The sequence below is a fragment of the Carcharodon carcharias genome, chromosome 9 (assembly GCF_017639515.1).
Source record: "Carcharodon carcharias isolate sCarCar2 chromosome 9, sCarCar2.pri, whole genome shotgun sequence".
Taxonomy (NCBI): Eukaryota; Metazoa; Chordata; class Chondrichthyes; order Lamniformes; family Lamnidae; genus Carcharodon; species Carcharodon carcharias.
The window spans coordinates 14446424-14470851 of NC_054475.1; the positions used below are offsets into that span (position 1 = coordinate 14446424).

The 24428-nt window shown below is 41.6% G+C and overlaps 1 protein-coding gene across 5 annotated transcripts in view; it reads right to left on the reverse strand.

Annotated features, from left to right (window-relative positions):
• Positions 1–24428, reverse strand: part of LOC121282152 (suppressor of tumorigenicity 7 protein homolog) — a 152863-nt gene that overhangs the window by 105875 nt on the left and 22560 nt on the right. Inside the window, exon 1 of one of the 5 annotated variants that reach the window (XM_041195672.1) lies at positions 16512–16904. The exons of the other annotated variants lie outside the window; for them this stretch is intronic. Coding sequence (XP_041051606.1) covers positions 16512–16533 — 22 coding nt within the window. The 5' untranslated portion in view covers positions 16534–16904. Of the gene's footprint in view, positions 1–16511; positions 16905–24428 lie in introns of those variants that run through there. 5 annotated transcript variants of the gene reach the window in all.

The window sequence follows — 24428 nt, forward strand, 5'->3', positions numbered from 1 at the left end:
TCTGGCCTATACGTGAATCAGGCTCACCAGCAATGTGGCTGACTCTTAACTGCCCTCCAAAATGGCCTTGTAAGCCACTCTGTTCAAGGTCAATTAGGGATGGGCAATAAGTGCGGGTCTTGCCAGTGACACCCACACGCCATGAAAGAATAAATTTCAAAAACTGTGCTCCTAGCGTGAGGCATGGTCTAATCCCCAACAGACATCTAATGATTTCAAGGACCCTCTGGGCACCATGACAAAAAGAGCACCTCTCACAACCTCAGGGCATCCCAAATGTTCTACAGTTAATCAAGTATTTCTGAAGTGTAGTCACTATTGCAAGGTAGGAAACGCGGCAGCCAATTTTACACACCGCAAGCTCCCACAACACAACGGAATAACGGTCAAATGTCATTGGTTGAGGGATGAATGGTATCCAGCACACACGGGAGAAGCTCCTGCTCTCTGAAACAATCAGCCAGACAGGGCAGAAGAGACTTTGGTTTAGTGTCGCAAGTAAAAAACAGCACTTCCAACAACGCCGCACTGGAGTGTCCTCTGCATTGGGACTTGAAACCACAACCTTCTGACTCAAAGCATAGAATGCTACTGCTGAGCCATAGCTGGTACTTGAGATGAAATGAAAGTATCCTGGTACTGGTTTGTAAAGCTCTTAAAAGGCAGTCCAGATCCAGTTTACAATGCACACTTTTCACAAGCAAATGTACTGTCCGTAAATAACAGGCAAATATGCAAGGCTACTCACGACAGATTCAACTCATTGTGCCTCTGGGGTGCTGATCTCCAGCGCGCTGCTGTGCGGAGGGACAACGAAGAGGCAAAGCTCTCCCTGCATAGTGCTATGCACTCTGCAATAGCAGAGTTGAAGGAACAGAGACTTTTGCTGGGCTGTATTTCCAAGGATCAGACTCCAGCAGCAGACCCAAGTCTAAGGCAAGATGGTGAGTGTAAGGCAGGTTATTTTGCCATGAGGGGCTTCTCAACTGAGCACCGCCCTGTTTTACTGATACCTGTACGCTCAACACCAATACTTGCAGATTTTCCCTGCTGCAAATTCCTGGCACACCAGATTCTTGGGATAGTTAACTTCCTCTGCCACACTATATTTGAGAAGTCCCAACTGGAGGAAATCACAAATGCAAATGCAAAGCCCATGCAACACGCCTCGTCAGTTAAACCGTTAAAAAAAATGTTCTTCTCTGGCTCCTAGTCCAATCTTTCTTTCCCTTTATTTACTTCTCGTCCAGTAACTGGTTTGATCCTTTCAGCGACTCTCACTCACCCTATTTTTCCATCATTCTGCTCGTTTCTCTATCAACCCTTAAATCTAATCAGTTAAGGAGATAAGACAATTGGAGCCATCTTCCCAGATGACTTGTTCCCCACTCAAATTTCCAGCAAACTACCACACCAATTATATTCAAGTTGAATGAAGGGTGTAGGAAACCTCACATTCTCCACCAACTTCTGGTCAGTTTTATTTTAAATTAAATTGAGAGGGTAACATAAGGGAGCATCACTTTAAACTAGCAAATACTAGACTGATGTGAGGAAGTTGTTCTTCCTACAGAGGGATCAATACTCAGAATGAACTGCCAGATAGAGCATTGCAGGGGAGAATAGTGGAACCATTTTAAAAACACATTTCAATGCTACAATTGAATTTTAGGCTCTTTCTGGATGGTTGAATTCATGGACCAAATGATCTTCCTCATCTGCAATTGTCTTGCGACTTAGACACCACTGAAATAGCTAGACTAGTTTGCCTTCTACATCTGTTGGTTGCATGACACAACGATAAAAGAATTGTTGACTGATCATGAACAATCTACTCCTTTATGCTGATACTAGGCTTGTGTGAGGCAAAAAAATTTAATTTTTTTTTTCCTGTCCGACAAACACTCCTTTAACGCTCAAATATAAATGCAAGTCTGTTCCTCTGCCACACTTCTTGTATGATAGTTGAACATTGTCTCACTGCCAGCCTCTAACAGCTCTCTTTCTCTAATCACAAACTTTCTCTCTCACTCACTCTCTCTCATTTTATAGATTGAGCTGTGATCAATTCTCTTATGAGCTTTTTCCTCAAAGAATCTTACAGCATCGGGTGACCATTTGACCCATCGTGCCTGTGCCAGCTCTGTGAAAGAGCTATCCATTACTCCTTTCCCAGTGCCCTGCATATTTTTCCTATTCAAGTATTTATCCAACCCCCTTTTGTAAATTACCATTCAATCTGCCTCTGCCACTGTTTCCAGATCATAAAACCATGTCAAAAAAATCTTTATCTCTTGTTCCTCATGAAATGCACTGTCCAATCACTGTGTGTGTCAGCTGTGGCTTAGTTGGTAACATTCCCACTTCTGAGTGAGAAGGTTCTAGTTCAAGTCCCACTGTAGTGTTTGAGCAAAAAAAAAATCAATGTTGACACTCTAGTGCAATACTATGGGAGTGCTGCACTGTCAAAGCTGTCATCTTCAGATGAGAAGATAAATCAAAATCCTGTCTGCTCACTCAGGTGGATGTAAAAGATCCTGTGGTCCTATTTCATAGAAGGACAAGGGAGCTGTCCATGATCCTGGCCAATATTTATCCCTCAATCAACATCACTAAAACAGAATATCTGGTCATTATCAAATTGCTCTTTGTCAGAGTTTGCTGTACACAGGTTAGCTGCCGCATTTCCAACATTGCAGAAGTGACGATGTTTTCAAGTATTTAATTGGCTGAAAAGCACAGATGTCTGGAAGTCATGAAACGTGCTCCATAAACGCAAGGTATTCTTTTTTGTTCCTCATGTTTGTCCGTTTACTCTGCACACACTTTGTTTGAAGTCAAGACCATTGAATTGTCGCTACCAAAAACCAGAAGATTGGATTATTCAACTCTGCAGTTTGTAGAATATCGGTGATGGATATTGGCTGCCACTTTTGTCTACTCAACAGTCACACAATCAAGACATTCTTCAGTCTTGTAAAGCACTTTAAGACATTTTGATTACAAAGAAAGACTAGCATTTATATAGGTCCTTTGATGACATCAGGACATCCAAAAGCACTTTACAACCAATTAAGAACTTTTGAAATGTAATCACTGTTTATAATGTAGGAAAGGCAGTCATCAATTCGCACACAGCAAGCTCCCAAAACTTGCAACACAATGATGACCAAATAATCTATATTATGATTTTAATTGAAGGATAAGGCAACAAGGAGAACTCCACTGCTCTTCTGTGAAATAGTGCAATGGGACCTCTTATATCCACCTGAGAGAGCAGGCAGAGCCTCAGTTTAAGGTCTCATCAGAAAAACAGCATGTCCGTGTTTCGACAGTGCAGCACTCTCTCAGTCACTGCAGGGTCAGCCTAGATTTTGTGCTAAAGTCTTTGGAGTGGGTCTTGGATCTACAACCTTTTAAGTCAAGACTGGAGTGCTACCCATTGAGCCATGGCTGACACAAACTCATCCTTTCCTTGGACTTCAAAACTATTACTTTTCCAGTAATCAATACAGATCATCACTCAATAAATTGGAAAGGTTATTACCTCCATGTTCTTGCACTTTCATACACACCATGGAATTAGTCAAGCAGTTTAATCTGCTTTAAAACATCAATGACTCACAAAGCCATTGTGTGTGGTGACAGTGACAATATAAGTATATACATAAATAATTGCTCATGCAAGAACTGGCAGCAGCAGTAAACTAATCTTAAAGAGTGCAGGTGGTTATCAACAATTTGGGATTTCCTGGCCCAGAATATGTTGTTATCTGATCTCTACAATGAGATTTCTGGTCAATAACAGTTACGGGGTATTTTTTATTACATTGCAGGGCTAGTATAAAATTCAAGCTCAAGGTCAAACTGACTCTTCAATCAAGTGTCAAACACTCTTTGTTAAAAATGAATCTGAGGTGTAGAGGTCACTGATGCTCAAGAACTTATTTCATTTACTTGGCAGAGTGCAGTACATGAGCAACATCGGATCACTGCACACATACAGCTAAGGTTCTGATCATTATTTTAAATTTTTCCTGTGCTGGACAAAGGTTTTACAGGCAGCAATGCAAACTTTGTGAGAGCGAGCCAAGGGCAAGGAGTAGTAGGGTGGGTGGAGGTGAGTGCCCAGTGGCAAGAACAATCATGACCTGTAAACACTAATGTCACTGGGCACAGTAATCCATGTTTGCCCCCTGCATTGCGGTCTCTTCAACAGTGTTTGAAGAACCATCTCTTCGGGTGATACACCAGTTAGTGCCATCTGACTTATATTAATACAATGCTGATGTCCATCATAAGCTTCCCATTTCCTGACCAAAATGCTCAATTTTAATGAGTGCGAATGAGTTTCAGAAACTAAAACTTTAGCCCAATCCTGGCAAATGGTCAGGGTCATTTTTTTAATATTAAATGCTGTGGGATATGGGCCCAAGCACTCACACTTGAATACATGACAAAAGGAAAACCTAGCAGTCTTGCCGAGCAGACCTAGCAGTATGTCCCTCTACCCAATTATTACAGAGACACCTGAAGAGGCAGTTTTATGACACGAGAGAGTTATTGTGACATTTCGGTAGTTACTGCAACATCTGCACAAAATTGGGAAAATGCCATGGGCAGCTACAAAACCCGAAACTTCACAAACCAAAATGCCTGGATACATTCAGGAGTGTGAAAAATGCAAGTGACTTGTGATCTGCTAGCAGTGGAGACATCTGACAGAGTCCTCCAACAGTGACAGTTTTAATCAATGTTTAAACTACCCTCAGGCAAACTTTCTGTGCAGCTGTTTTTATAGAATCATAAAATGATACATCATAAAAGGACAATATCTGACTCATCACACTTGTGCTGGCTCTTTGAAATAGCTTTCCAATTAGTTCCACTGCCCTTTCCCAAAGCTGCAAAATTTTCCCACTTGACTATTTATCCAATTCCCAAAGAAGTTTATTGCTGAATCAGCTTCCACCAGCCTTTCAGACAGTGTTTCCAGATCAAAAATCACTGTGTAAACATTTTCATCAAGTTTCCTCTGGTTCCATGGCCACTTATCTTAAATTTGTGCTCTCTGGTTACTGACTCTTTTGGCACCAGAGACACCTGCTCTATCAAAATTCTTCACAATTTTGAAACCTTTAGTAAATCTCATCTTAACCTTCTCTGCAATCCCAGATTCTCCAGTCTTTCTACAAACTGAAGGCTTGTAATCCTGGTACAACAGTCCAAGGATAGCAAGCGCACAGCTGCATCCGTGAATATAAACAGCCTCTTCCAGAAGCAGCAGAATCCCACTTTTCTATACCTACCAAGGCAAAGCTTCCCCAGGATCCACACCCTACCCTCGAGTCCCTGTTTCCCTCTAGTTTCTCCCCCAATTCCCACTCCAAGCTCATCTTATCCAGGAGGCTCATTTCCTGCTTCCTCAACAGCATTCCCACTAAACAAAAAACATCCCTTCCTGGCACTCATGATAGTTGACTTAGCAAGTGGTTCCCTATCCATTGGAAACCACCATTTTTGCCACCTCCTCAAAAACCCACCCTTGGGCCCCTCTGTCCTTCTGAAGTATCAACTCAGCTTCAATCTCCTGTGACAATGGGTGTTATTTCTTTTAATATTTTGGGGAATGTTGTGTTATTCGGTAAAGAAGACTGTGTGTGTGTGTGTGTGTGTGTGTGTGTGTGTGTCTGTGTCTGTGTGGGAGAGAGAGAGAGAGATTTAATTAAGCTAGGCAAAGTTTGATAGGAGTCAAAAACAAAAAACGCTGGAAAAACTCAGCAGGTCTGACAGCATCTGTGGAGAGAAAGACAAAGAATTAGCGTTTCAAGTCTGTATGACTCTTCTTTAGAGCTCTGAAGAAGAGTTGTACGGATTCGAAATGTTAACTCTGTCTTTCTCTCCATAGATGCTGTCAGATCTGCTCAGTTTTTCCAGCGTTTTTTGTTTTTGTTTCAGATTTCCAGCATCTGCAGTATTTTGCCTTTATATTATATTGATAGGAGTCAAGTTGTCTGAGGGTTTGAAGAGGTTAAAGGTGTTAAGTTTGATGTAAAGTAATTAGGTTAGATCTAACATTTGCATTTTCAGATAAGTTGAGTTTTTTTTAACATCAAAGGGGAGTCAGAGGTAAAAAGAAACATGCTTGCATCTTTCAAGAGTTCCATAGGTAAACAGGAATGGGGATATAATATTTTATTGACCTAAAAGCAAAGGCAAGACGGAAATATGAAAGATCTTAAATTTGGAATGGTTTGAATTTCAAAAGGTGTGAGAACAATGGAACTGAGATGAAAGGGAAAAAAGGGATTTTAGAGTTAATGTGGAGCAGTGAGATTTAAGTGGAGCTGTTGAGCAATAGGTAGAGCTCTGGGCTAGGAGAGGATGCAGTTTGAGTCACCCATCCAGTCAAGCCAGAAAGGTCTTGGGCTACAGCAAGCAGTTTTATTCTGAAGTGGATTTCACTGCAGAGTGGAAAAAGATAAAAGTCATGTAGTACAAAATTATTGGAGCTACAGCAGTTTGCCTTGTGTAATATTACTGGATTTCATAGTAGACATCTATAAGGGAGTGTCACCTGGAATGTGTTTACTTGTTGGCTTGGCCAAGTGGAGAGTTTGGGGGAATGTTTTGTAAGATTAACCTTAATTGTGTAACTGTAATCTTGTGTGCCTAAGTTTTCTTTTATTTTTGTTAATAAAACTTTTATGTTTACTTTTTAAAATCCCAAACGTGTTACTGGACCTCTTACTGCTGAGATCGGTATGTCTTCTTCTCAGTTTCAGAATACAAAAAAATGGGTATGGCCGTAAGCCATGTTGCCCTCTGGGATTTGGGTTGTACAGCAATTAACACCAGCTGTGGTCATAATACTCCAAAGACTTGCCACTGCCCAGATCTGTGTTTTACCTGTCCTCTGACTACCTATTTCAGTTTCTCAGGTTACCTGTTAAAGGCATCATATAAACATGCTGCTTTTAAAGTTAACAAGCATTCAAAAAAGAAAATTAGCTTAAACGTTTCAAGTCCTAATGAAGGATACTCCCAAAAATATTGCTTTTTCCCTTTCAGATGGTGTCAGCTGGCTACCTATGCACTTCCAGTTTTCTCTAGTTTTTTTTTTGCATCTGTTAGTGTTTGATGAGGAATTCTAGAATTTCCAATTTAGTAGCTAATCAGTAATGAATCTCAAAATCAAATGAAAACCCTCACACAGCTTAACTGAACAGCAGTTATCTTCTGTCTACAGAAGAACCAAAAGCCAAAAATACAGATCTGACAAATCTACAACATACTCACTGGCACTAGGTGCAGTTTCTCAGGATCTTTTGTGCTCCCAGCAAACAGCGGGAACATTATTGGGCTGTAGTCCGTCCTATATCAAGCAGCACCCTTTTATTGTCTTCACCCAATATATGGAACAGAAAAACCACAAAGGTAGAATGGAAACATTTTAAATTACACACTTTTGTTGAAATGCAGCAAGTGAACCAAGCTATCCAAGCACCCGGCGTTAATATTAAAACTGGTGATGGTACAGGGTAAACCTCCATTTCCCTCAATGTATCTCACCTCCCAAGCTCAAAACAGCGGTGTCTACTTTACTGCTATAATATTTCCAAATTCTTAACTGAGTGCTAAGATAGTAACAAGCTGGGGGTAATTTTGCCCTTAGGTCATGTTATGAAAGTCAAGCTTGCCTTAACGTTGATTGGCGGTCGGGAATTTCAACTCCTGATCGGCCTTGAACATTTTGCACATGCGCAGACCAAGAACAGAGCACCATGGAAGACTGTCCCAGACAGGGGACAGGGAGAGATCCCAAAGGGGAGAGAGGACAGAGACAGGAAAAGGACCCGTTACAGTTAAAAAAAAATTGAAGAGCAAAGAAACAGGCTCCAAACAGGAAAAGGACTGTGGGGAGCAGACTTTAAGAGAAGGTGGCAGCCAAAGGTTGGTGACTCCGTACTACAGGCCTCTGGGCAAAGATACCCCTTTGGAGGAGTAGTGTTCTGCTTGGTGTGGCCGAAAAGCTGAAGTTGTGCTTCTGAGTTGGTGCTTAAGTACATACTTAGGAATCCAGAGGAACAAAAACTCAGGAGACAAGATTGAAACCCTGCAAAGTGAGCCATTGTTGATGCCATCCTAGTTGGAGTGGCTTTTGAAGAGAATTTCCAGGTTAGATCTTTGAAGGTGAAGACTAGAATTCCTCATGAAATAGACAGAGTTTCACTGAGATTGGTTGACTCATTGCATTACTGATGTCTGGATGGATTGCTGAAAAATCCACAGATTCAGTTTTGGTCGCATCTACCATTTATTGTGTAGTGTGGCATGTTTGACCACAGTTAGCTTGTTAATTCACATATACTCTAACATTCAGAGTAAGGGTGAGGTACAAGGTAGCTATTATAAATTGTTTTATCTTTCTGACCTTGTAAAGTTTATTTCTGTTTTTGTTCAAAACCCATGGAGTCATGTGGCTTTATTCATCTAGCAGGTGTCTTAAATCTCAAACTTGGTCTTTTAATAAACCTTTAATGGTCCCTAAATGAATCTTAACAAAAACTTGGGGGTCTGGTCTAGGATCATATCAGACACATGTGAACTGTGTTCAGATTGTCCAAACTAATTTCACTAAGAACCCTTTCAGTCACCTGAAAGGGGGATTTTTCATTCCATCCCTCTGCCCTGGTTTCAAATCCTATGGAGTAAAGGCAATATTCCCCTCATTATCCAGATCAACATATTAAAAATTTCATGTCTCCATGCACATTGACATTCTCATAAGTTATGCCCACATTTATAATGGGCACTTCCCATGTAAACTTGTCACACTACAACCACACATGCTCTTCTTCCCCTGGAAGAGGTGTTGCAATGCCACTGCTTGTGTTAAGGTGTAATTACACAATGCTGCGTTTACACAGGGCATTCCCATTACAAATGTAGACCCAAGAATTTATTATGGAAATAATATAATAAGGACAGAACCTATGACTTTAAAATAGGGACATAAATGCATCTGCATGCAGGTCTAATTACTCCCACCCTCCAACCCTGCTTCACCTAAATCCCTTGATCTTATACAACAGATCTCCTATAATGGGAGTTCTATCACATAAGAGATGAGCACACAGAGCTTGGTTCAGCTGATGAAGTCTTCTCTATATTACATCTAGTATGGATACCTTTCATCAAAAACCTTTTGGCCTGTTTGCACCTGCAGCTGCCTGGTCCTAAAACTCTAGAATTCCCAGTTTAAATCTCTCATATCCTTTAAGTGCATCTTAAGCCCACATTCTGGCCAAGATTTTGGTCATCTGTCCAAATAGCTGCTTAAGTGGCTCAGCATCAAATTTTGTTTGATAATGTTCCTGTGAATCACAGAATCGTTACCATGTAGAAGGAGGCCATTCAGCCTAACATGTCTGCACTGGCTCTCTGAGCATTTTAACTTGGTGCCATTCTCCTGCCTTTTCCACATAACCCTGCACATTGTTTCTATTTAAATAAACATCCAATGCCCTCTTGAATGCCTCAATTGAACAAGCCTCCACCACACTTTCAGGCAGTGTATTCCAAACTCTAACTACTCGCTGTGTGAAAAAGTTTTTTTCTCATCTCACATTTGCTTCTTTTGCAAAACACTTTAAAACTATGGCCTCTGGTTCTCGATCCATTTACGAGCAGGAACAGTTTCTCCCTATCTACTCTGTACGAACCTCTCACGATTTTGAAAACTTCTATCAAGTCTCCTCTTAGCCTTCTCCTCTCCAAAGAAGGCAGTCCCAACTTCTTCAATTTTTCTTCATAACTGAAGTGTCTCATCCCTGGAACCATTCTCATAAACCTATTCTGCACTCTCTCCAATGCGTTCACATCCTTCCTATAGTGTGGCACCCAGAACTGTACACAATACTCCAGCTGAGGTCTAACCAGTATCTGATACAAGTTCATCATAACCCCCCTGCTCTTGTACTCTGTGCCCCTATTAATGAAGCCTAGAATACTGTATGCTTTAGAAACAACTCTCTCTACTTTAATGGCTTATGTACATATACACTCAGGTCTCTCTGCTCCTGCAAACCCCTTAGAATAGTATCCTTTATTTCATACTGTCTCTCCATGTTCTTTGTACCAAGTGTATCACCTCACACTTCTCCACATTGAACTTCATCTGCCACCTAACTGCCCACTCCACCAATATGACAATGTCCTTTTGAAGTTCTACACTGTCCTCCTCACAGTTTACAATTCTCCCAAGTTTTCCGTCGAACCCAAATTTGAAATTGTCCCTTGCACACCAAGATCTAGATAATGTATATTTTTCAGGGAAAGCAAGGGTTCCGACCCCTGGGGAACTCCACTACAAACTTTCGTGCAGCCCGAAAAATACCCATTACTCTCTGTTGCCTATCCCTCAGCCAATTTTGTATCCAAGTTGCTACTGTCCCTTTTATTCCATGACCTATAACTTTCCTCACAAGTCTGTTGTGTGGCACTGCATCAAATGTCTTTTGGAAGTCCATGTACACCACACCAACAGCCTTGCCCTCATCAACCGTCTCGGTTGCCTCTTCAAAAGACTCCAGCAAGTTAGTTAGACATGATTTTCCTTTAACAAATCCATGCTGACTCTTCCGAATCAATCCACATTTTTCCATGCGACTATTAATTCTATCCCAAATAATTATTTCTAGAAATTTCCCCACCACCGAAGTTAACCTGACTGGTCTGCAATTGCAGGGCAGATCTTTACAACCTATTTTGAACAAGGGCACAAAGTTTGCAATTCTCCAGTCCTCTGGTACCTCCCCCGAATCCAGAGTTCATTGAAAGATTATTGCTAGTGCCTCTGTAATTTCCACTCTCACTTCCTTCAATATTCCTGGATGCATCTCATCCGGTCCCAATGCCTTATCAACTTTAAGTACCAACAGCTTATCCAATACCTCCTCCTTATCAATTTTAAACCCTTCTAGTGACTGAGTTTCCTCCTCTGTCACCATGGCCTGGGCAGCAACTATTTTGTAGATAAAGACAGATGCAAAATATTCATTTAACACCTTATCCATGCCTCTTGCCTCTATGTGTAAATCCCCTTTTTGGTCCCTAATAGGCCCTATCCCTCCTTTTATCACCGTTTTACTATTGATGTGCTTTTGAATGCTTTGGGAATTCCTTTTATGTTAGCTGCCAATCTTTTTTCATAATCCCTCTTTGCTTCTCGTATTTGCTTTCTCATATGCCTTCTGAACCTTCTGTATTCAGCTTGGTTCTCAATTGTGTTTACTACCCGGCACCTGTCGCAGCACACTTTTTCTTCTTTAACTTAATTTCAATCTCCTTAGTCATCCAGGGAGCTCTGGGTTTGCTTGTCCTACTTTTCCCTTTTGAGGGAACAAACCTTGGCTGTGCCCAAACCATCTCCTCTTTGAAGGTAGCCCATTGTGCAGCTATCATTTTTCCTGCCAACCTTTGGTTCCAGTCTAACCGGCCCAGCTCCGTTCTTACCCCATTGAAGTCCACTCACTGCCAGTTGATTATTCTTACTATGGATTAACCAATGTCATTTTCCACTGTCATCCTAAACCTTATGAGGTAATGGTCACTGTCCCCTCAATGTTCTCCTGCTGTCACTTGATTGACTTGGCCCATCTTATTCCCAAGGACCAGGTCTAGCAGTGCCTCCTTTCATGTTGGACTGGAAACATACTGCTGTAGGAAATTCTCCTGAACACAATCTAGGAACACTTGTCCCTCACCCCTTACACCACTACTATCCCAGTCTATATACGGGTAATTAAAGTCCCCCATTATAACAACTCTGTGATGTTTACACCTCTCTGTAATTTCCTTGCAGGGAAGGGGCTGTACAAGGTGTGATATAAATGCAAGTTGTTGCAGCAGCATACTTATTCAGATGCAATATGCTATCTGCAGATCCAATGTCCGCACTCAGACCTTTTAACCTATTTATTCATTTAGAACAATTCCCTTCAACCTCATTCTGTGTCACAGCACGTCAAGAGGCTGTACATTCCGATCGAATTCAACCTAAATCCTGCTCCAGTTTGACCTTTTTAAGTCTTGTCACACTCTGAGGCTCAATGTAGAACATTTCTTCCAGCTTCTGTTCTGAAACCACAGAATTCCACTGCTCAAATTTAGTGAAATGTTTCACATTCTAGTCATTTACAAAATCTGCTGGCACTCTCCTAATGCCGAAAAATGCATACGATTCTGCTCAGAGATGGCCCTCCACTGTTCAGCAGAGAGTGGTCGTGCTCACTCTTTTGCAGCCTGTCGGTGACAGAACTAATTTCTGACAAGCATCTGGTAGGCAGGGTCATGAGAAAGAACAGTGTAACCACAGCCAATTAGCAACGCTCAGGACGGTGGAGTGGGGTCATCCATCCTACTAGTAGAGGAACATGAAATACCTGAACCAGAGGCTGGTGTGTTGGTGAATTCTGGGGGTGATAGCAGCTTGTATCAGGTTTATAACCCACCATATACTATATTCCTTATGTCATTGTGAGGAAGAGGTAGCAAGCAGGGGGAAGAAGGTGTCTCACAAAAAGAGCAGGGATGGGCAAGTGGGGGTGGAGATAGAACAAATAATGGTCACACTTGAACTATCCCATCAGCTTTCAGAACTTTCAGGTCTATCCACAAGCATGACCCAGACCTTCCTGTTGCTTGCCACTTCAACACACCACCCTGCTCTCATGCCCACATGTCCGTCCTTGGCCTGCTGCAATGTTCCAGTGAAGCCCAACACAAACTGAAGGGACTGCACCTCATCTTCAGATTAGGTACTTTACAGCCTTCCGGACTTAACATTGAGTTCAACGACTTCGGACCGTGAACAGCCTCCTCTATCCTCATCCCTGTTTTACCCCCTTTTTTCAATATTCATTTTTATTTTTTTATTTTTATTTTTCATTTTATTCATTGTTTTATCCCCACCTTTTATCCCATTTTCGATTTTTTTTCCCACCACCGTCCCCCCACCCCACCTCCACAAGGGCCATCTGTCGTGTTGTTCTTTCCAGAGTGCTTACCCTTGTCTGGCTATTATCACCTTCTGCTTTCTATCCTTAATGCCACCATCAGCACCTCTTTTAGCCAGTGCCACCACCCTTTGTCCTTTTGTTCATGACATCTTTGTCAATCTCTCCTTTACCTCCATCTATCACTGACTTCCTATCCAGCTTCACCTGCTCCACCCACCTTAAACAGTATAAATTTCATCACATTTTCACTTCTCTTCAGCTCTGAAACGTTAACTTTGTCTTTCTCTCCACAGATGCTGTTAGACCTGCTGAGTTTTTCCAGCATTTTCTGTTTTTGTTTCAGATTTCCAGCATCTGCAGTATTTTGCTTTTAGCTTTCAGGACTCATTCTGCAGCCTATCCACACATACTGATTCTGTGCGTGGTACTAGCTGCCCTAAGAATGGGAAGGGAACACCTTTCACAATAAAACAACGGAGCTATCTGATGACAAACACAAGCAATGAAAAAGCTGGCCCTCACAATGTACTATGAGCCCCAGCAAGAGCAAGCATCTTGCGAAATAAAATCATCTTGTAGTTGCCATTATCAATTGCATTGGGTCATTTAGTAACAACATACTTCTCATTTCCACTTTCTTAACTCGGTGCAGGCCAGATACAATCTTGCAATAATCTGTTAGGTTTATAATTAACCGAAATAGTGGAAACCAGCAGTGCCTTCAGTCAATCTTAGAAAAAAGTGCTGAGCTGCAAAAACTGCATTAATAATCTGCTAATATTTAGTAATACTCTAAGCGTTCTGTATTTTCAGTGATTGAGTAATACTGCCATATAGTATTCTGTGACACTGTCAAACCATAACACTATATGCTGTTAACTGTAACATAGAGTCATATTGTAAGTTACGTGCAGCACTGTCATAATGTAACTGAACAGAAGAACTGTACACTATTGTTATAATGTAAGCAGTTGCAAAATTCACAAGCCTCTAATACATCCCGTGGGAAAGCAAAATAGAAAACAATTCGCTACCTGTGTAAAACACAGAATTCTAATAAAATCCCACACATACACTTCATGTCCCAGGTGTGCCTCTAATAAGCGTGGGGCAGAAAGTCACTAATGAGCAAACTGGGAGAAATGTTTAATTTCAAAACAATCCAGACAAGTGACTCGAAGGTAAAGGCAAAATTCTGCGGATGCCGGAAATCTGAAAACAGAAAATGCTGGAAAAAACTCAGCAATTCCGACAGAGACCTGTGGAGAGAGAAAGACAGAGTTAACGTTTCAAGTCCACATGGCTCTTCTTCAGAGTTTGTTTTATCCCCAGCTTTTAGCCTTTTCAATTTTTTTTCCCCATCACCGTCCCTTCCCCCCATCCCACCCCCACTCGGGCCACCTGTCACTTTCCAGAGTGCTTACCCTGGTCCTGCCATTTTCACTTTCGGCTTTCCACTCTTAATGTCACTATTAGCACCTCCTTTAGCCAGCACCACCACTATTAACACCCTTTGACCTTTTGTTTATGACATCTTTCGCAATCTCTCCTTTACCTCCACCTACCACTTGCCTTCTATCCAGCTTCACCTATTCCACCCTCCTAAACAGTATATATTTCACCACATTTCTACTTCCCTCTAGCTCTGAAGAAGAGTCATACGGACACGAAATGTTAACTGCCTTTCTCTCCACAGGTGCCGTCAGACCTGCTGAGTTTTTCCAGCATTTTTTGTTTTTGTTTCAGACAAGTGACTCTTACAAAACAGTCACTGTTTATTCAAGTCCCCTTCAAAAAAATTAGACATCTGATGCATTATTGCAAACATCAGGAACAATTTTACTGGCCAATCATTGGTATCGCGGGGATATTAATCTCTGGATTTATTTTACCCAACCAACATTCTAAGCCTGTCCTTCTGATATTAACTCATCGCTGACATATAATCAACACTAGTGGAATTGTATGTAGCCCCCTGCCCAAGAAGTCATAAGACAAGGAGTATCAGCATGTTAATCAAACCAAACCCACATAAACACCAGCAGAGCACATACAGATAAAGGAAGCCATCTATTTAAAATCCTTGCAAGCAACAACTCACAGCATCACATCAACAGCTGCTAATTAAACAGCTGTAACATCTGTCAGAGCACACTTGCTAAAATCTTGGGGTATAATTACTCACAAATTAACTGAAATGTCGTCAAAAAATGTAAGAGGATGGTGAGCAAAGCAGCAGTAAATTGAGAGAATAGTGTATTGTGATCCAATACTGCTAGCCACGTGATTGACTAGGAATCCAGAAAATTGTGCATCTGATAAGTAAAAATATGAGATAGACTGTTCTTTGGGTCACATGGTCTCAGAGTACTAATATTCACACAGTGCATTCAAGCGAACGTTATGTTTATTGTGCATTGGTTACTTAAATGATGAGCTGAAAAACAAATGTGCAAGTGTTTTGTGATCATTGAGAGTTGCTTGGTTACTGAATGGTGGTAAATATTTGTTAAGTAACTATACACACCTGAAATACGATCATCTATCCATATTGTATACATTTAAGTATGGCAGTTTCTACTAAAAATGTGTGCATGTGGCTCAAATGTTGTCGCCCTAGCTACGTTTTTGGATAGTCAGCCATTTCTCCTGGACAACTTTTGCCTTTAACATAGGAAAACATCTCAGGGATGCTTCACAGAAGTATAAAAATAATTGGAGGACAGGAGACTGGTTTTTGTGGTACGCAAGAGCACAGGAACTTCCATTTATATAGTGCCTTTCATGACCGCAAGATGTCCCAAAGCACTTTACAGCCAATTAAGTATTTTTGAAGTGCAGTCACTGTTGTAATGCAAGGGCAACACTGGAATAGCAGACAGCAATAAAATCACATACAATAACACACAGCAGTAAAATTAGAGGGAATGCCCAATCAGGCAACCTCGTGTCTTGTATTTAACCCAGTTACAAGGATTTCCCAAAACTAAATTTCCTTCTCTCTATTCTTTTCCCTGATATTTTCAAGAAGTAAATCTGTTCTCCCCCTACGAGAGTAAACACAGCTCCTTTTCCCTACACTATTTTTCCAGTCATTTCTGGCAGCTTTTTGAAGGAGGCGTGTCAGAGGAACAAAGATCGGCTACATAAACAGGGAACTGCCAAATCTGACCGGGAATTAATCCAGTCTTGATGGCTTGCCACAAAATGGAAGTGTTTCAGTCAGGGATGGGCACAGTTCTAATCCAAGACCCCCTAGTCCCGAGCACTGCAAGAGATAAGCACATGGCTTGCACATTTCCCGGCTCCACCATGCAGAACTCTTAGTGAAACCATTTTGAACAGACACGCCATTCTGTATAAATTAATGGGTTACAAAAATGCAGTCCTTCCAATCGATGGTATGGCTTTAAAAAAAAATATATATATATATATAAAATACAATGGGTATATAGGAAACGCTCCGTACACCGCGGGGACAATACCTACAGGAAGAGTCGGCGTTGAACATGTCTGGCGCAGTTGCAAGAACCAAATACCAACAAGTCGGAAGATCCAGGCAAAGAGGGGAAAAAATAGACCTTAGAAGATGCCTTCTTTCTGAGCTACAGAAGCCTCCAGGTCTCTCGCGCAGATAGAACTGGCCCGTTTCTCTTCTGAATGACGATAAAAGTGAAACGGAGCGAGATTGGATAGAGAGGGAGGGAAAGAACAGGGGCGTTGTTGTTACTTTGCTCTCCCACTTTACAGAAGAGACAGAGTCACAAACACATAAGGGATAAGAGAGTCCGTCTAGCACCGATGCTGGAGGAAGAGGAGTGTCTGGCAGGGCAGGCCGAGGCAATGACACGTAGGGAGAGCCAAATATCTGGAACTGATAGGAAACACAAACAGTATGTGTAGTGCGTGACGCAAAACGCACAAGTGTGAGGAAGGGAGGCTGAAGCCACGTTTGCTGGATGCTTGTTGGCAAATCATTCTTCCACCGTGATATCCGTTTGGAAAAACGAACCCCGATTCACAGAATTGTTATGGTGTCGTGTTGAAGATGGTCATTCGGCCCATCATGTCTGCACCAGCTCTCTGAACACTGCCTTTTCTCCCTAACCCTGCACATTGTTTCTATTTAAATAATCATCCAATGCCATCTTGAATGCCTCAATTGAACCTGCCTCCTCCACACTGAAAGGCAGTGCATTCCAAACCCTAACTACTCGCTGTGTGAAAAAGTTTTTTCTCACCTCACATTAGCTTCTTTTGCAAAACATTTTAAAACTGTGCCTTCTGGTTCTCGATCCATTTAGGAGCAGGAACAGTTTCTCTCTGTCTAAGGTCCAGACTCCTCATGATTTTGAAAACTTCTATTAAAAGGGCTCCCTCTCCAGTGCGAGCCCCGAGGGGTCAAATGACTGATGAAATGTGTGGTGTGATAGTGACCCACCCACAGCATGGTCCTACGGTTGTTTGCTCCACAGTCTGTTCTCACCTGGCAGTGGCAATACTTTGTATGCCAAGAATATTCTTCAGAATCTGATATTTCAGATCGGTTCTGAGGTTACTGATTTGAATCAAAGATTCTTACAGAAAAGGAGGTCAGTTGGCCCTTGGTACCTGTGCCAGCTCTCTAAAATAACTATCCAATTAGGCTCCCATCCCCAGAGCCCTGCATTTTTTTTATTTTTCAACTATTTATCCAATTCCCTTTTGAAAGTTACTATTGAATATGCGTTCACCACCTGTGTATCTCAGATTTTAACAATCGGCTACATTGAAAAACAATCTCAATTCCTGCCTGGTTCGGCATCAATTCGCTTCAATCTGTGCCCTCTAGTTACCGACCCTTCTGCAAGTGGAAATAGTTTCTCCTTACTTACTGTATCAAGCCCCCTTATAATTTTGAAAATCTCTGTTAAATCTCCCTGTAATCTTCCCTGCTCTAAGAAGAAAAATCCCAGTTTCTCGACATAACTGAAGTCTCTCATCCAATCTGGCAAAACATCTCTGCATCCTCTCCAAGGTTTTTGTTTGATGGTGTTAACTACAGTTTTGGCTGTTTAAATGGCACCAAGGCCAGATTATGTAAATTATCAGCCAAGATTCCCAAGCCAATCAGTATAATGTGACCCCATGGGAAGTGCATGTGTGAATATTGGCTGATGGGTGGTCCCAGCTATGTTGTGATGCCTGCACAGAGGAATAGCCAGCCAATATGCCCTGCCAATGCTCATTCATGGAATGACCACTTAGGCAACGTCTGCAGCACCAGAAGCCAACATGACTCACCATCTTCAGGAAAGAAAGGGGAAAATTGAAGAGGGAAATTAATCAACTTGATGTCTTGTTTGAATGATGTATATACTGTACAGATGGTAGGCCAAGTTACATTTTCCATTAAAACACTTTTGTTGCTGGCTGGTTTCATGGCAGACATTTGCCAGCTAGGAGCACACCATCTGATTAATGTGTGACTGAACACACTGATAGATTAGCAATTGTGACATGGATGCTGATAATTTATCAATAAATAATCTGTGTAGCTGATTACCAAGAACTAACAGTCAGTAGATCTTAGGCCACAGATTGCGACATGGATAAGAACTGCAATATGCAAATTGCAACTTTTGCAATTCATGTCATCACTCCTCCTTAGAAAACAAAATAAATTTGATTTAGAATTAATGATAATTGTTAGTTTCACCAGTAGTGCAAATCATAGAACTACAAATTGTTTACAGCATAGGTGACCATTTGCCTGTGCCAGCTCTTTGCTCGAGCAAGTCAATACTAACCTCTACTGCTTTCTCTCTCTCCCCTCCAAAGCACTGTATCTTCATCTGCTTCAAAAAGTTATCCAATTTTCTTTAATTGTCTTTGAATTAATCATTCCTTATTGCAAAGCATTTCATGCTTAAGCTATCCCTCTTTCCCCATTCATTCTATCAAAACCCTTTTTTAAAAATGAGAAAGAAACAACATTAAAAATGAAATGCAGAGCAGGTACAACATGGTACTGTGAATAGTTGACACCAGATGTAGTTATTTGAAGCTGAAGAAGATTCAGGGCCAAAGAAATACTAAAGGGCACCGGGTTAGTTGTTGTTAAGAGCTAGCATAAACACAAAGGGCTGAAAAGTGTCCTTCTGTCCTATAAATTTTTATGGTGATTTTGAAGAACTTTTCAAATTCACACAAATCTAATAGAAAGCATAGAACATAGAAAATATAGAAAAATAGAGGCAGGAGTAGGTCATCCAGCCCTTTGAGCCTGCTCCACCTTTCAATATGATCATGGCTGATCCTCTATCTCAATGCCGTACTCCCGCTCTCTCCCCATACCCTTTGACACCTTTAGAGTCTAGAAATCTATCTATTTATTTCTTAAATATATTCAGTGACTTGGCCTCCACAGCCCTCTGTGGTAGAGAATTCCACAGGTTCACCACCCTCTGAGTGAAGAAGTTTCTCCTTATCTCAGTCCTAAATGGTCTACCCCGTATCCTGAGATTGTGACCCCTTGTTCTAGTCCCCCCAGCCAGAGGAAACATCATCCCTGCATCCAGTCTGACCAGCCCTGTCAGAATTTTATGCATTTCAATGAAATTCCCTCTCCAAAACTCCAGTGAATACAGGCCTAGTCAGTCCAATCTCTCCTCATACAACAATTCTGCCACCCCAGGAATCAGTCTGGTAAAGCTTCACTGCACTCCCTCTATGGCAAGTATATCCTTTCTTAGGTAAGGAGACCAAAACTGCACACAATACTCCAGGGGTGGACTCACCAAGACCCTGTATGGCTGCAGTAAGACATCCTTGCTCCTATACTCAAGTCCTCTCACAATGAAGGCCAGCAAACCATTTGCCTTCTTAACTGCTTGCCACACCTGTATGCTTGCTTTCAGTGAATGGTGTACAAGGTCACCCAGGTCCCTTTGCACAACAACATTTCCCAATCTATCACCATTTAACTAATACTCTGCCATTCTGTTTTTCCTACCGAAGTGGATAACTTCACACTTCTTCACGTTATACTGCATCTGCCATGTATTTTCCCACTCACTCAACTTGTTTAAATCACCTTGAAGCCTTTTAACATCCTCCTCACCATTCACATTCCTACTTAGTTTTGAGTCATCAGCAAACTTGGAAATATTACATTTGGTTCCCTCATCCAAATCATTGATATATATTGTGAACAGCTGGGGCCCAGGCACTGATCCCTGCGGTACGCCACGAGTCACCTCCTGCCACTCCGAAAAAGACCCATTTATTCCTACTCTCTATTTCCTGTCTGCTAACCAACTCTCAACCCTTGCCAATATATTACCGCCAATCCCATGTGCTTTAATTTTGCACACTAACCTCTTCTGTGGGACTTTATCAAAAGCTTTCTGAAAATCCAAATACACCACATCACTGGTTCTCCCTTATCTATTCTGCTAATTACAACCACAAAAATCTCCAGTAGGTCTGTCAAACATGATTTCTATTTCAGACATCCATGCTGACTTTATCTAATCTCATTGATATTTTCTAGGTGTCCTCTTAGCACATCCTTTATAACAGACTCTAGCATTTTCCCTACCACTGATGTTAGGCTAACCGGTGTTAATTCCCCATTTACTCCCTCCCTCCTTTTTAAAAATAGTGGGGTTACATTTGCCACTCTCCAATCTGCCAGGACTGCTCCAGAATCTACAGAATTCTGGAAGATGACAACCAATGCATCCACTATTTCCATGGCCACTTTCTTTAGTATCTTGGGATATAAATTATCAGGCCCTGGTGATTTATCAGCTTTCAGTCTCATTAATTTTTTCAGCACTGCTTTTTTAGTAATACTAATTTCCTTCAATTCCTTCTTCTCACTAGACCTTTGGTATTTTTGGGAAGTTATTTGTGTCTTCCTCCGTGAAGACAGAACTAATGTAATTGTTTAATTGCTCTGCCATATCCTTGTTCTCTACTACAAATTCTCCTGTTTTGGATTGTAAGGGTCCTACATTTGTCTTCACTAATATTTTTCTCTTTACATTCTTATAGAAGCTTTTACTGTCCTCTTTTGTGTTCCTTGCAAGTTTACTCTCATACTCTATTTTTCCCCTCTTAATCAATCTCTTGGTCTTCCTTTGCTGTATTCTAAACTGCTCCTAATCCTCAGGCTTGCTACTTTTTCTAGAAACTTTATATGACTCCTCTTTGGATCTAATCTTAATTTCTTTAGTTAGCCATGGTTGGGCCACTTTTCCTGTTGTGCTTTAGCGCCAGAAAGGAATATATGACCGTTACAATGCATACATTCGTTCCTTAAATGTTAGCCATTGCCTATCCACCATCGTGCCTTTTAATGAAGTTCCCCAATCTATCTTAGCCAACTCATGCCTCATACATTCACAGTTTCCTTTATTAAGATTTAGGACCCTAGTTTCTGATTGGACTACTTTGCTTTCCAACCTAAGGAAGAATTCTATCATGTTATGGTCACAGTTCCCTAAAGGACCCCATACAAGATTATTAATTAACCCCTTCTCATTGCACAAAACCAAATCTAGGATAGCCTGTTCTTGAGTTTGTTCGTCAACGTACTGGTCTAAAAAACTATTTCGTACACAGTCCGGGAATTCATCCACCACAGTAATATTGCTAATTTGGTTTGCCCAGTCTATATGTAGATTAAAGTCACCCATGATTACCATAGCACACTTGTTACATGCATCTCTAATTTCCTGTTTAATACAGTCCCCTACATTACAACTACTGTTTGAAGGCCTATATACGACTCCCACTGATGTTTTCTGCCGCTTCTTAGCTCCACCCAGACTGATTCTACATCTAGATTTCCTGAGCCAATATCCTCTCTCACTACTGCGTTGATTTCATCCTTAACCAACAATGCCAAGCCGCCTCCTTTTCCTTTTTGCCTGTCCTTCCTAAATATCAAATACCTTTTGATATTCAGTTCCCAGCCTTGGTCACCCTGTAGCCATGTCTCTGTAATCACAATCATATCGTACCTGTTTACATCTATTTGCACTGTTAATTCATTTACCTTATTACGAATGGTCCATACATTCAGATACAATACCTTTAGACTTGTCTTTTTACATATTTATTTTTGTATAATGGCCCTATTTCCTGCGAGCCTGTTTCCTCTGTCTTCCACTTTTGCTTTTTATTTTCCTATCTTTCATTTCTATCTTTGTTTCCCTCTCTTCTGTCTCCCCACTCAGGTTCCCATCCCCTGCCATTCTAGTTTAAACCCTCCCCCACAGTATTAGTGAATAACCCTGCGAGGATATTGGTCCTGGTCCTGGTCCTGCTGGGGTGCAACTCGTCCAGCTTGTACAGGTTCCATCTTCCCCAGAATTAGTCACAATGCCTCAGGAATCTAAATCCCTCCCTCCTACAGCATCCCTCCAGCCATGCATTCATTCGGCCTACTCTCCTATTCCTGATCTCACTAGCATGTGGCACTGAGAGTAATCATTAGATTACTACCTTTGAGGTCCTGCTTTTTAATTTATTTCCTAGCTCCCTATATTCTGCTTGCAGGACTTTATCCCTCTTTTTACCTATGTCGTTGGTACTGTTATGGCTCTGGCTGTTCACCCTCCCCCTTCAGAATGTCTTGCAGCCGCTCACTGACATCCTTGTTCCCTGGCACCAGGGAGGCAACACACCATCCTGGTGACACGTCTGTAGCCGCAGCCACAGAAACGTCTATCTGTTCCCCTTACGATAGAATCCCCTATGACTATTGCTCTCCCACTCCTTTTTCTTCCCTCTCTGAAGCTGAGTCCTTTGTGGTGCCACAGATTTGGCTCTCATTGCATTCCCCTGAGAAAGCTTCTCCCCCACCAGTATCCAAAATGGAAAATCTGTTAGAGAGGAAAATGGACCCAGGGGACTCCTGCACCACCTGCCTAGTGCCTTTAGTCTGTCTGGCGGTCATCCATTCCCTTTCTGCCTGTGCACCCCTTACCTACAGTGTGACCACCTCACAGTACATGCCATCTATAAAGATCTCAGCCCTACGGATGCTCCTCAGTGACATCAGCCACTGCTCCAGATCCGAAACATGGACTTCAAGTAGCTGCAGCAGGAGACACTTACTGCACACGTGGTCACCATGGACACTGGAAGCGCCCCTAACTTCCCACATCGCACAGGAGGAGCATTCCACGTGATCAAGCTGCCCTGTCATGACTTACCTTTAAATTACTTCATTTACTTTTACTTCCTCTAGTTTAGAGAATATTAAGGAGAATAGAAATACTCACCAAGCCCTACTTACCAAGGCCGGTGCTCTTCTTTCTGAGGAAAGGTAGAAAATGAAAGGATCAACTCGTTCCCTCTTCAGCAAACTCCCTCACTCACCAAACCCCAATCGAAGCATTCAAATGCAGCCCAAAGCAGCAGTCCAGTGCAAACAAAAGCAGCCTTGTAGATAGCTTGCATTAACGCTGTCTGAACATAGCTTCTGAAAACCTGTTTAAGCCAGTTAACTAATTAACTAGCTGCAAGAGCCTGAATGAGCCCTGTTTTAAAGCTGGACTAAAACTCACCTTCTCTCAACCCAAAGAGCAACTTCTGGTTAATTGCTTAATTGAAGAAATTCTAGACTATAGATAGAAATTAACCCTTACATTAAATTAGCCCTTAAAACTCCCTCACTCACCAAACTCCAACTGAAGCACTCAAATGCAGCCCAAAGCAGCACTCCAGTGCAGACAAAAGGTGTTTTGAAGTTCTGAAGTTATTGGAGTCAGAGATTGTGGATGGAGACTACCACACAGATAGCCTTACTTCAGTGAGAAAGAGAATAAATACTGTATGATTTTCAGGAGAGAAACTAAGAAAGGCTAACAATAATGGAATGTGGAGGATAAAATACTTCCAAAGTCTGATGTTCATTGCGGTAGATTTTATACATTATCAGCTGAGATGTCCAAGTAGTTTAATGCGCAATTCTCTGTGCAAATATTTCATTAGGAGCTCCACTTCCTACATTACAGCATTAAACACTTTGACAGTCATCTAGTTGTTGTGAAAAGTGCTCCATAAGCACAAGTATTTTTTCTGCTCTAATATTTGGTAGATTTACAGAATCTAATAATGACAATGTTGAACAGACTTACTTTGTCAAGTCACTATAAGGTTCACAGTAACTTGTTTCAGATTAACAGGTCCCTAAAACAAGATAGACAATGGAACCACACCAGTAACTTTGCTCCTGTCGGTGAAGGGCATCACAGCTGAACCCAATCCAAACCTCAGGGCCAAAACTCATACGGGATTTACAGCACAGGAACAGACCATTTAGCCCAACTGATCTATGCTGATGTTTATGCTCCACATGTCCCTCCTCCCACCACATCCCCCTCCCCTCCCTTCATCTAACCCAATCAG